This window comes from Symphalangus syndactylus, chromosome 12 (genome assembly GCF_028878055.3).
Source record: "Symphalangus syndactylus isolate Jambi chromosome 12, NHGRI_mSymSyn1-v2.1_pri, whole genome shotgun sequence".
NCBI lineage: Eukaryota > Metazoa > Chordata > Mammalia > Primates > Hylobatidae > Symphalangus > Symphalangus syndactylus.
The window spans coordinates 53,403,021-53,416,092 of NC_072441.2; the positions used below are offsets into that span (position 1 = coordinate 53,403,021).

At 35.6% G+C, this 13,072-nt stretch overlaps 1 protein-coding gene across 5 annotated transcripts in view; it reads left to right on the forward strand.

The window, feature by feature from the left end:
- The window catches only part of AGL (amylo-alpha-1, 6-glucosidase, 4-alpha-glucanotransferase), a 73,362-nt gene extending 61,888 nt beyond the window's left edge, over positions 1-11,474 (forward strand). For 2 of the 5 annotated variants that reach the window (XM_063625580.1, XM_063625581.1), the window contains 6 exons: positions 144-256; positions 1,314-1,525; positions 2,022-2,119; positions 3,052-3,139; positions 3,247-3,380; positions 8,175-11,474. In XM_063625580.1, coding sequence (XP_063481650.1) covers positions 144-256; positions 1,314-1,525; positions 2,022-2,119; positions 3,052-3,139; positions 3,247-3,380; positions 8,175-8,292 — 763 coding nt within the window. In that variant the 3' untranslated portion in view covers positions 8,293-11,474. Of the gene's footprint in view, positions 1-143; positions 257-1,313; positions 1,526-2,021; positions 2,120-2,211; positions 2,676-3,051; positions 3,140-3,246; positions 3,381-5,640; positions 5,872-8,174 lie in introns of those variants that run through there. The other 3 variants (XM_063625582.1, XM_063625583.1, XR_010117493.1) reach the window with 2 other exon arrangements.
- Positions 11,475-13,072: the final 1,598 nt, after the last annotated feature.

Genomic DNA, 13,072 nt, shown 5'->3' on the forward strand with positions numbered 1-13,072 from the left:
GTACACATTCCTATAGAGTAAGGATTTTTTAATAGTTTTCATAATATGTTATATGATTCATTACAATTGTTTACTGAATGCCCTTTAAATAGTACTTAAAGGACTCCAACTTAGAGGATAAAAATAACGTTTTTTAATTTTAGAGATGGGTCTGCTGTGGAAATTGTGGGCCTGAGTAAATCTGCTGTTCGCTGGTTGCTGGAATTATCCAAAAAAAATATTTTCCCTTATCATGAAGTCACAGTAAAAAGACATGGTAAGCTGGTTATTTTATTTACAAAGAACCTTCAAATGTACTATGTATATTCTCAACCTATGTAATCATCATTTGATTCTATCAGCTAATATCGGAAAACCCTTAAAATTAAGAAGAAAGAAAATTCATTAATTTACTAGTGTGAAAATTGTAACAATTCTAGTTGAACCATATTTTTAGCAACTTTGAACTGAGATAAGAAAGTCTCACTATGTTGCCCAGGCTGATCTTGAACTCCTGAGCTCAAACAATCCTCCCACCTCAGCCTCTCAAAGTGTTGGAATTACAGGTGTGAGCCACTGAAACCAGAAAGCACACACTTAAATTTACGCAATTCATTCTTCAGCAGCAGAATAGTGCTGTCCAAAATAATGTGAACCACATACATAATTTTAAATTTTATAGTACCCACATTTTAAAAAGTAAAAAGAAACAGGTGAAATTGATTACAAGATATTTTATTAAATCAGCCAGGTGCAGTGGCTCATGCCTGTAATCTCCACACTTTGGGAGGCCAAGGCAGGCAGATCACTTGAGCTCAGGAGTTTGAGACCATCCTGGGCAACATGAAACCCCATGTCTACAAGAAATACAAAATTTAGCAGGGTGTGGTTATGTGAGCCTGTAGTCCCAGCTACTTGAGAGGCTGAGGTGGGAGGATGGCTTGAGCCCAGGAAGTGGAGGTTGTGGTGAGCCAAGTTCATACTACTGCACTCCAGCTTGGGTGGACAATGCCAGACCCTGTCTTTAAAAAAAAAAAAAAAAGACATTTTATTTAACTCACTGTATGTATATAAGATATTGTTTCAACATATAATCAATATAAAATTATTCATGAGTATTTTACATTCTTTTTGGATGGTGCTACATCTTCATAATCCAGCTTATATTTTACATTTATAACACATCTCAATTCAGACTGGCCACATTTTCCAAAAGTGGATAATTTATTGCCTTGTAGTAGATAAACATAAACTAAATATTACTATTTGTCTCTAACTAGATGTGTGAATTGTTTTGAATGATTAAAACTACTATGTCTTATGTCATTTTTCAGGAAAGGCTGTAAAGGTCTCATATGATGAGTGGAACAGAAAAATACAAGACAACTTTGAAAAGCTATTTTATGTTTCAGAAGACCCTTCAGATTTAAATGAAAAGCATCCAAATCTGGTTCACAAACGTGGCATATACAAAGATAGTTATGGAGCTTCAAGTCCTTGGTGTGACTATCAGCTCAGGCCTAATTTTACCATAGCAATGGTTGTGGTAGGTGATTCGTTTGTAAAAACATTTCAAAAAAAAAATAGTAGCCATGTGTGGTGGTACACACCTGTAGTCCCAGCTGCTCAAGAATCTAAGACAGGATGATCGCTTGAGTCCAGGAGATTGAGGCTGCACTGAGCTCTGATCTCGCCACTGCGCCCCAGCCTGGTGACAGAGCGAGACCCCGTCTCCAAAGGGGTTAAAATAAAAGTGTGTTCTGCCTTCAGTGTAGCTGTGGCAACTTCCTTTTAGAGCTGAGTAACTTTCTTGAGGTGACACAGAGAAATAATCACCTCTAAAAGCTTTCCTAACTTCTATGGCTAAAAATAGTCCTTCTAAGTCAGCCTCATAGGATTAGATCTGTTAAGGCATCTACACTCGAATTCTGACCCTCACGGTATTTTAGTAATTTTTTCAAGTTTACGAATAGTTTCTGTGGGTAGGAACTAATTCTTCTGTGATCTTAAAAATTTATATATTTGTTTTTGGCGTTCACTAGGCTCCTGAGCTCTTTACTACAGAAAAAGCATGGAAAGCTTTGGAGATTGCGGAAAAAAAATTGCTTGGTCCCCTTGGCATGAAAACTTTAGATCCAGAGTAAGTTGGAATATAAGTATTAAGAATGTTGTTGATACTATATTTAATCCAAATACATTGACATCAACCATAATTTTTTTTTTTTTTGCCAGGGCAACAAAAGGAGATGCCATCTCTACAAAAATAAAAGTTAAAAAAAAAATTAGCTGGGAGAAATTGTGTACACCTGTAGTCCTAGCTACTCAGGAGGCTAAGGCAGGAGTATCACTTGAGCCCAGGAAATCAAGGCTGTAGTGAGCCATGATGGCACCACTGCACTCCAGCCTACTTGACAGAATGAGCCACTGTATTAAAACACACGCACACACACACACACCAAAACCCACAACTACAGCTTACTCTTGTGACCAGCTCTCCAAAAAAAGAAAAGTAACAAATGGAGTATAGATAACTCTGTTATAAGTTCTATGTATTATAATAAAGCTATAATATGTATATTCAGTTGCTATTTGTAATCTGATAATATGCCAATTTTAATTTTAAAATAATTTTATGGAGAAGCTTAAAAACCACCTTTCCAATCTATAATTAATAAAACCATGTCTTTAATTTTTATTAATTCAAATTGTTCTATGTATATTTCAATTATTAGATAGGCTTCAATATATTAGAGGCCTAGGAAATAGTTGACTTTAAACCAAGCCATATTTAGTGCCAGGCTAACTTCTTTAAGGCAAGATACCAGAATATTTTACATTTTTTATATTAACCAGTATTTGTTAATCATTTTAAACACATTATTAAAGTCCTGTGAACTCAGTATGTACTAATTTAAGGTTAGATGGATGATGTACTAATGCTGAGCTTATTCTGTAGATTAGAAGACAAAATAATTGATTATTTCTCTTACCTTTGTTATTGAAATTTTTCTAATGCATTCTATGTAATATCTGATCATCTTTTATTTAACTTAAATTTCAATCATTTTGCAGTGATATGGTTTACTGTGGAATTTATGACAATGCATTAGACAATGACAACTACAATCTTGCTAAAGGTTTCAATTATCACCAAGGACCTGTAAGAATTTCATTTATCTTCTGAGTTTCAGTTTAAATTATTTTTCAAGTAATTTATAGATATTTATGGGGTTTTTTTTGTCTTTACTTTTAAATAATCTTTTTTAGGAGTGGCTATGGCCTATTGGGTATTTTCTTCGTGCAAAATTATATTTTTCCAGATTGATGGGCCCGGAGACTACTGCAAAGACTATAGTTTTGGTTAAAAATGTTCTTTCCCGACATTATGTTCATCTTGAGAGGTAAGTCATCAGGAGCATGTAATTTCCATAACTAGTGTTTAGTCAGTTTATTAGCTATTAGTTAAATTACAGTTTCTTAGAATTGATTTCTGTATGCCCTAGGTATCCCAATGAAAAGTGAAGCCTTTATTCTTTAACATGACAAATTCTGTTATATAATTTTCACTTTCTCTTATTTTGGGTTGTTATTTATTTTAAGTTGAGGTCTTGATATTGTGTGATTTATACATCTGGAATAGTCTTTGATTTTTAAAATTTCCCTGATGTTTTTGGGTATGATTAGCACAGGATAAATATAAAAACTGAAGGTACTCAGCATGGGCCTTTTGAGTTAATTGATTTGAAGATATATCAAGAAATAGTTTTCAGAAATGCTTTCATTATAGTTAAAATATCAGAGTTGGTCTTTTGCCTGTTATTTCAAACACCATTTTTCACTTCCTTGTCCTAATTATTAGCAAATAGACAGTGTCAGAGTTCCATATCTTTATAAGAGTATAAATTCAGAGGGTATCTTAATTTCTCAAATTTTAGATTATACAGAAGTATATCTATATTCTATTCCTCAGATTATGAATAAACAGCACAGATTTTATCTCCTTTCTTACAAGCACATAAGGGACTTCTGTGTGTTTCATATTAATAGAGCCAATCCTGATTTGTTTTGTTTCGTTGTCACCATGGTGCAGATTTTACCATCCTTTTAACCTACTTATGTCTTTGTATTTAAAGTGGATTTCTTGTACATAGTAGCATGTAATCGGGCCTTGCTCTTGTGTAGCATGACAGTTTCTGCTTTTGGAATATTTAGACCATTTACACTTAAGGTGATTGCTGAAATTGTGAAATCTAAATGTTTGTTGTCTGTTTATTCTGTCCTTTGTTTGCTTTTTCCTCTTTTTGCGATTCTTTTGCATTGAATATTTATTATTTCATTTTAATCTCCTTTGTTGGCTAATTAGATGTCATTCTTGTTTATTTAAAATGGTTGCTTTAGGTTTATAGTATATGTCTTTATAGTTTACCTTCCAGTGATATACCACTTCAAGTAAGGTATAAAGAACCTTAAAATAGTATAGTTTTATTTTTCCCCTTCCGGCCTGTGTGCTGTTATCATCATCCATTTTGCCTTTACCTATGTTACCCCCACACTACATGGTTACTACTTTTGTTTAGGCAGTCAGTTATGTTTTAATGATCTTTAAATAATATATTAAAAAGTCTAATTACTCTTACAGTTGCCATTTTCAGTGCTCTTATGTTTATGATGTTCTGTATCTCCATCTTGTATCATTTTCCTTCTACCCGAAGGACTTTCTCCGTCATGTCTTGTAGTGTTTGCCTCCTCACGATGAATTCTTTCAGTTCTTGTAAGTGTAAAACATCTGTGTTTTGCCTTTATTTTAAAGATATTTTCACTATGTATACAATTCAGAGTTAAGCTTTTGTCTCTTTCATACTTTAAGGTGGTTACATTGTTTTGATAAGAAATCTGCTATCATTTTTATGTCTAACCTACCATCACATCCATGCTGGTGTTTTTCATTTCACACATTGTAGTTTTCATTTCTCAAAGTTTTATGTGGGTCGTTTTTATATCTTCCATGTCTCCGCTTAATGTTTTGAACATATGGAATATGATTACAGTGACTCTTTTCATATCCTTGTCTGCTAATTCATTTCTGGATTGCTTTTGCTTGTGATTGTTCTCTTTATTATGGGTCATATCACCCTGCTTCTTTGCCTGGTAGTTTTTGTTTTTTGATTTTTGGAGAGATAGGGGTCTTGCTGTCTTGCCCAGGCTGGTCTCAAACTCCTAGGCTCAAGCAGTCCTCCCACCTCGGCCTCCTGAAGTGCTGAGATTACAAGCATGAGCCACCACACCCAGCCAGTTGCCTGGTTATTTTTTTATTAGATACCATATGTGAATTTTACCTTGTTGGGTGCTAGATTTTTGGTGTTTCTGTAAATGTTTTTGAACTTTGTTTTGGAATGCAGTGAAATTACTTGGAAACAGTTTGATCCTCTCTGGTCTTGATTTTAAGCTTGTTAGACCTGACCAGAAAAGCATTTGTTCTAGGAATAATTATTCTCCATTAGTGAATCAAGACCCATCTGTGTTCTCTACCCTGTATTTAGAAAATTATGACGTTTTCAAATCTGGCTGGTGGGAACAAGCAGGTGTTCCCCGACGCTGTATGAGTGCTATGTACTGCTTCTTCTCATCCTTTCAGATGGTTCTTTCCTTGTTCTTTGGTAGTTTCCTCTTGTGAATTTGCTGGTTGGTACACTACAGATACTTGAGTGGGACCCTCTGCATATCTTCAGAGTTCTCTCTTTGTACAGCTCCCTCCTCTCTAGTACTCTATCCTGCAAATTGTAGCTGCTTTGTAGTGTTCCTGGATTCTCAGTTCAACTCAAGGAAGTCTGCCAGGCTCCACCTGTGCTCCCCCTCTCTGTGCCAAATGCTGGAAACTCTCAAGGCAGTAAGGTATGGTAATCATAGGGTTTGCTTCATTTGTTTCTCATTCCTCAAGGATCACTATTTGTTGCCTAATGTCTAATGTCTTACTGTCCAGTTCTTCAGTTGTAACAGACAGGAGGGAAATTCTGTCCATACTACTTCCTGTTTGTCACATATGGAAGTCCTTCCTTGCTTTCTGGCCCAGCAAGGTTTTCAACACTTATCTTTTGCTTTCACTACCCCAGCCTGGAATTGGGCAATTCTCTAAGGAGCCCTTGTTCTTTATAGTGAAAAATGTTATTTAGAAGCCAGATCTGAGGACATGGTGTATTGATTACTACTGCCCCCCGGTAGATAGGGCTAGGGAATATATAATAATACATAAACATAGGTAAATACATACACACTTATCTTCATCTCAATATATCCTGTCTATGTGTATTGAAAACCTGAGTTTACACCAGTTCCAGTCTATTGCTCAGTGTTTAATTCTATTTTTCTCCCTTTCTATATTTGTAATTCCCTTTTCCAACAGTGAATAACCTACTTCCCACATTGGGCTATCACCACCACATAGAGTCTGCTCACCCAGCTTGGGCCTGATACCCCACACTAAGCCACCTCTATGTGTGGAGCCCTCCTGGCACCACTTGGGTTCTAACTACCCACTCTGGGCCACTCTCACCCTTGGTGAACTCCCTCTTCATACCTCTTGGACTCTTAACATCCTGCTCCATACTGCCTATTACCCTTTCCTCTCCATTTGTGGTCACCTACCTTGCTCTGTCCCACCTAATGACTTCAGGATGAATTTTTCAGGAAAGCAAGGGAAAGGGGACTTCCTTATATTTGTATGGATACATTCCATGTCCTAGTGTCCAAGTCTAATTATGGGCAGCATATTCATGGTTTTGTAACCTCATTTTGTTTTTTAATTTTGGTGTCTGTTAGTTTGCTAGAGCTGCAATAACAGAGCACTACAAACTGAGTGACTTAAATAATAGAAATTGTTAAACAGCAGAATATTGTCTCACAGTTCTGGAGGCCAGAAATCTGAAAAATCAAGGCATAGGCAGAGCCATGCTCCCTCTGAAGGCATTAGGGAAAGGTCTCTTCCAGCCCTCTCTCCTAGCTGCTGATAATCCTGTGGCTTGTGGCAGCAAAACTCCAATCTTCATGTGGTATTATCTTAACTAATTACATCTGCGGCAACCCGATTTCCAAACAGGTTCACATTCTGAGGTACTGGGGGCTAGGACTTCAACATACAAATTCTGTGGAGATATAATTCAACACATTACAGATGCCCAGGTATCCAGCTTCAGTCATTTGGCATTTTACTCTGATGTAGCTTGAATACTTGGAAACATACATTTTCTATATTTTCCATGATTCTAGGACAGTTTTTTAAATATGGTACCTAGCTGATACTAGTTATTATCCAAAATACCCTATTTTACCTAATGAGATTATTTTTTCCCATTTTTACTATGAAATATTTGATGCCCACTGAAGCGTGTATATAATATAGCCCTGAGTTACAAATAATAATGAAACAAATATGTTCCCACAACCCAACTTAAAAATGAAACATTACAGATTTCTGTACTTTTTAAATTTGTGTTTCATTTTTAAGGGATTACATTGAAATTAACAATAAATTTGATGTGCTAACATCACTGTGTTCTGATAAGGAGGGCTGGAACAAGTTATTTAACCTCTATAAATCTCTCTTACCTCTCTATAGATAGAAATACTTATGGTACCTACCTTTTAGGGTTACTGTGAACATTAAATGAGATAATATACATAAAAGCAGTTAGTATTAGAACATAAATGCATAATAAATACTGTTTATTATTCAGTAGAAAGAGAAATTAATTGGCATTTTTTTCTTTAAGTAGAAAGTACACTGGAATGCCATTTCCCCCCCAATCATAGTTCTTAGTGTTTCTTCATTACTTTTAGTTTTACAGTTTTATCAAGATCACACATAACACATCTGCATAATTACAATTTGAGTCTCATAAACAAAATTATGCCTGAGAGAGTATTTATTTCTATATATGTAGCTTGTAATGGTAGTTTCTTCTGTTTTTAATACATAAAGGGATTCCTTGTATTTAAAAGTCTCAAATTCCAAAGATGGAATGTCAAAGAATAATTTCAGTCTGAATTCATTTGTATGTCTTTAGGATATTGTTTTATTTTGTAGCAAATGACTACATATGATTATTTTCTACACTAGAAGGCAAAAATCACCAGGTCTTGCCTATTTTGTTAATATGTATTAAATTATGTCTTTGTAAAATGTCTTTTCTTTCATTCAGATCCCCTTGGAAAGGACTTCCAGAACTGACCAATGAGAATGCCCAATACTGTCCTTTCAGCTGTGAAACACAAGCCTGGTCAATTGCTACTATTCTTGAGACACTTTATGATTTATAATTGATTACAGATATTAAGTATGCAATTACTTGTATTATAGGATGCAAGGTCATCATATGTAAATGCCTTATATGCACAGGCTCAAGTCGTTTTAAAAATCTCATTTATTATAATATTGATGCTCAATTAGGTAAGATTGTAAAAGCATTGATTTTTTTTAATGTACAGAGGTAGATTTCAATTTGAATCAGAAAGAAATATCATTGCCAATGAAATGTGTTTGAGTTCAGTAAGAATTATTCAAATGCCTAGAAATCCAGAGTTTGAAAAGGAAAAATCATGTCATCTTCTATTTGTACAGAAATGAAAATAAAATATGAAAATATAATAATGAAAGAAATGAAAAGATAGCTTTTAATTGTGGTATATATAATCTTCAGTAACAATACATACTGAATACACTGTGGTTCATTAATGTTATTACCACTTACTATAGTATTCTTAATACAATGCTCACTGCATTTAATAAATATTTAATAAATGGTGAATGATAGAAGTTTCCATCTACAATATATGTTCCTAAATGGAGCACAGATGTTCAAACTATGCTTTCATTTTTTCACTGATATATTAATTTTTGTGTAATGAATGCCAACAGTATATTTTATATGATTTACTTATGTAAGGAAATATGCAAAGCATTGGGAAATTTATTTCCTAAGAACAGTTTTGTAAAATTAATATTGAGTTCTAGTTTTATAAGATAGCTTACATTTTCAAAATGGAAATTGTTGGTCATATTTCTAGAACTTTAAAGAAAAAATGTTATTAGTTTTCTAAAACTCAACTATCTTTAGTCATGTTCAAAAATCTATTGCTAGATCATAGTAGATACTTGTTTTCTATTAACTCAAAACCTACATTGACAAGTTTAACATTGAGAAGAATCTTAATAAAAATATGGATATGAATTCAGTAGATATCTTTTTTTTTTTTTTTTTTTTTTTTTTTGAGACGGAGTCTTGCTCTATCACCCAGGCTGGAGTGCAGTGGCCCGATCTCGGCTCACTGCAAGCTCCGCCTCCCGGGTTCACGCCATTCTCCTGCCTCAGCCTCTCCGAGTAGCTGGGACTACAGGCGCCCGCCACCACGCCCGGCTAATTTTTTTGTATTTTTAGTAGAGACGGGGTTTCACTGTGGTCTCGATCTCCTGACCTCGTGATCCACCCGCCTCGGCCTCCCAAAGTGCTGGGATTACAAGCGTGAGCCACCGCGCCCGGCCTAGATATCTTAAATTCAATAAAATCACTGGAAGTTTTTCATGATAACTTATTTTAAGATACCTTAAAAATCTTAAAGTCACAAAAGGAAAAAGGTTTTTAACATTTATATGAGTTCACGTTTTTTCATAGAACTTATTTCCTAGATAGAATTTTGTACCATTTTTTACTGTTTTCTTTTTTTTTTTTTTTTTTTGAGACAGAGTCTCGCTCTGTCGCCCGGGCTGGAGTGCAGTGGCGCAATCTCGGCTCACTGCAAGCTCCGCCTCCCGGGTTCACGCCATTCTCCTGCCTCAGCCTCCGAGTAGCTGGGACTACAGGCGCCCGCCACCGCGCCCGGCTAATTTTTTGTATTTTTTAGTGTTTTCTTAAGAAAACAGTTAAATCATTATGCATTCAGTTGGAAGAAAGTAGTTGCAAGAATTCTTTCATTGGCCGGGCGCGGTGGCTCAAGCCTGTAATCCCAGCACTTTGGGAGGCTGAGGCGGGTGGATCACGAGGTCAGGAGATCGAGACCATCCTGGCTAACACGGTGAAACCCCGTCTCTACTAAAAATACAAAAAATTAGCCAGGCGTGTTGGCGGGCGCCTGTAGTCCCAGCTACTCGGGAGGCTGAGGCAGGAGAATGGCGCGAACCCAGGAGGCGGAGCTTGCAGTGAGCCGAGATTGCGCCACTGCACTCCAGCCTGGGGGACAGAGCGAGACTCCGTCTCAAAAAAAAAAAAAAAAAAGAATTCTTTCATTGCTATATAATATTCAGTGGCTCATTTATAGCTAATAAAATAATGGTATTTTAAAAGTAATGCTACTTTTAAAGTAGCATTTTTTTAGTTAGTTTACAGGTTACATACCCAAAACCTTAACTATGACTAAGAAATTAAAGAAGAAAACCAGCAAACTAGAACTTCTGGGCAGCAAAAATTGATAAATGCTCCAGATGTCAAATACCCATGCTTGAAAGCTCGTGTAATTTACTTTAAGGTTATCTGCCTGCTCTTCTTCAAAGCTGACCTTGCTTTAGAAATAGTTTTAACTAGCTTAGTTTTCTGGTTTCCAAAACTAAAACAGATTAAATCCTACAAATTTAAGGACAGTTGTGACAGTAATCTGAGACCACTATCTATAAATACATTGGTTTCCAAATCTCCCTTTCTTCTTCAGTTCCTTCCTTGTTCAATATATAACCTTCTCTAAACTGTGCGGGTAAAAGGAATGACTTGTCCTTGAGAGAACCATTAGTTCATCAAAGGTTTATGTAGTTTTGTTGCTGTAGCCTAACTTTGATATTAAGGGAGGTAAGAAAGGTAAGAGAAAACCAGCATATTTAATCAAAGCAAGAAGTAATCACTGACAGTTAAATGTGACCAAAAAAATTAAAAGTTCACAATTTTTTTAATGTAGCCATTTGGGGTTATCTCTAGTGAGGCAGATACCCACGTTGGTAAACTTTTAGGATATTGTGTTGCACTAGAAAACTAAGTGGTTCATATTTCTAATGAGGAAGATGAATGAAAGAACATTGTTATATTCTGCATGGTATATTTTAAAGTTTAAGAAGGCATGTTAAACATTATTTCCTCTATGGTAGTTAAAATACAGAATTAGATTTTTAACAGGTGTCATTTGACTAAAGAACATTTAGGTAGAATGCTTCATACTTGAGTGATGCTGGATAAGGTAGTATTATATTATATTTCAACAATGGACTATGCCTTGGTTTTTCACTAATCAAAATCAAAATTACTCTTTAACATGATAAGTGAATTTGCCAGTTTAGTATGCTGTGGTATTTTAGTAAGTTTTCAAAGATAATTGGGAAAACATGAGACTGATCATGTTTATGAATATTGTAACATGTGAATTGTGATCCATTTCTGATATGTCTTGAACTACTGTGTCTAGTGGGCAAATGTCATTGTTACCTCTGTGTGTTAAGAAAATAAAAATATTTTCTAAAGGTGTATATTTTGCTTTCATTCATAGTCATTGTGCCCAGCTGATTTTTTATTTTTTACTTATTTTTTATTTTATAGAGACAGGATTCTACACTATGTTCCCTAGGTTGGTCTCAGCCTCCTGGCCTCAAGTGATCCTCCGGTCTCAGCCTCCTGGCCTCAAGTGATCCTCCTGCCTCAGCCTCCTAGAGGCAATTAATTTGTCAGTGCTGACCAGAGCCATTTATTCAGTGCTTGCCTACTTTAGGTGCTTACCTTTTTGCAGGAGGCAGAGAGGAGGACGAATTTTAGACTGTTTTGATTATTTATTTCATTAGGCATGTTGAAATTAGGAGCAAAATCAACTTCCAATGTATAAATCTGTTAGAAACTATACACTTCTGGTGACAATGGGCCTCCTGGAAAAATAAAAAGTTTTTTTTACATAAATAAAAATAAGCTGTGCACTTTCCTGGTACTTCTTCAAACCTTTTACTCAAGTGTGAATTTTTTATTTACCTTTGATCAACTTACTAACAGTAAACACTACAGGCCAGAAGACATATATACATGCCTCCTAAAGTAGCCAAAATTTTTTTACTTTTCATTATATACTAAATAATATACATATTTATAGAAAAGCATCTAATGACCAAAGTTGATCAATTTGGTCTTTGCCTTAGTTACTTTGGTTTTTTTTTACTGCAGATATGCATATCTTCATCTTCAGATAAAAGATATTAACCTAAAAATCCAAACCTGTAACTACCACAGCAAACTTGCCAAAATTACTTACATAGAACCTCCATGTGCCAATATAATAAAGTCATGGAATTTGCTTAGTAGTTGTTGGTTCCCTCCCCCAACCCCCCCAATTTGTATGAGCCTTGAATTATAGAGCAGTGCTAATACTTTGTCATTCTGGCTGTAGTTATTTTGGTTAGAGCAGGGGGTTTTTTTGTTTTTGTTTTTGAAAGAGTCTTGCTTTGCTGCCCAAGCCTTATGACAGACAGCTCATTACAGCCTCAACCTCCTGGGTTCAAACTGCCCTCCCACCTCAGCATCCCAAGTAGCTAGGAGGACAGGCGTGCAACTACTGCACCCACCTAACTTTTGCATTTCTTTTTTTGTGGAGATGGGGGTCCACACTGTGTTGTCTTGGCTGGTCTCAACCTCCTGGGCTCAAGCAATCCTCCCACCTCATCCCACCTCAGCCTCCCAAAGTGCTGATTATAGGTGTGACCATTTCTGGCCAGCTTTTTTCTTTAATCAGATCTTTCAGCACTTGCCTCCACCTTTGTAACCTCTACTGTCTCTTCAAAATTTACATCAGTCTCAATAATAACTATTGTTTCTATTTCCTTCCAGTTTTATTTTTTTATAAGTGCATCTGGTATGAGGTGAGACATTACTTAGGCTTTTTTTCCAAATTGTTAAATCCCAAACTTATAAGTTGAATATGATTTATGGGAAGTCCTTTTTTAATCTTGAGTTATTCTTTACTAGTAGGGTCTACTTGTACAATATACTGTTTTCTGTGTCCATTCACCTATTTCACTATTTTAGTTTTTGTTTTAATATTTGTTAGAGCATTTTGTCACCACCTTTTTCTCTCATCAGTTCCC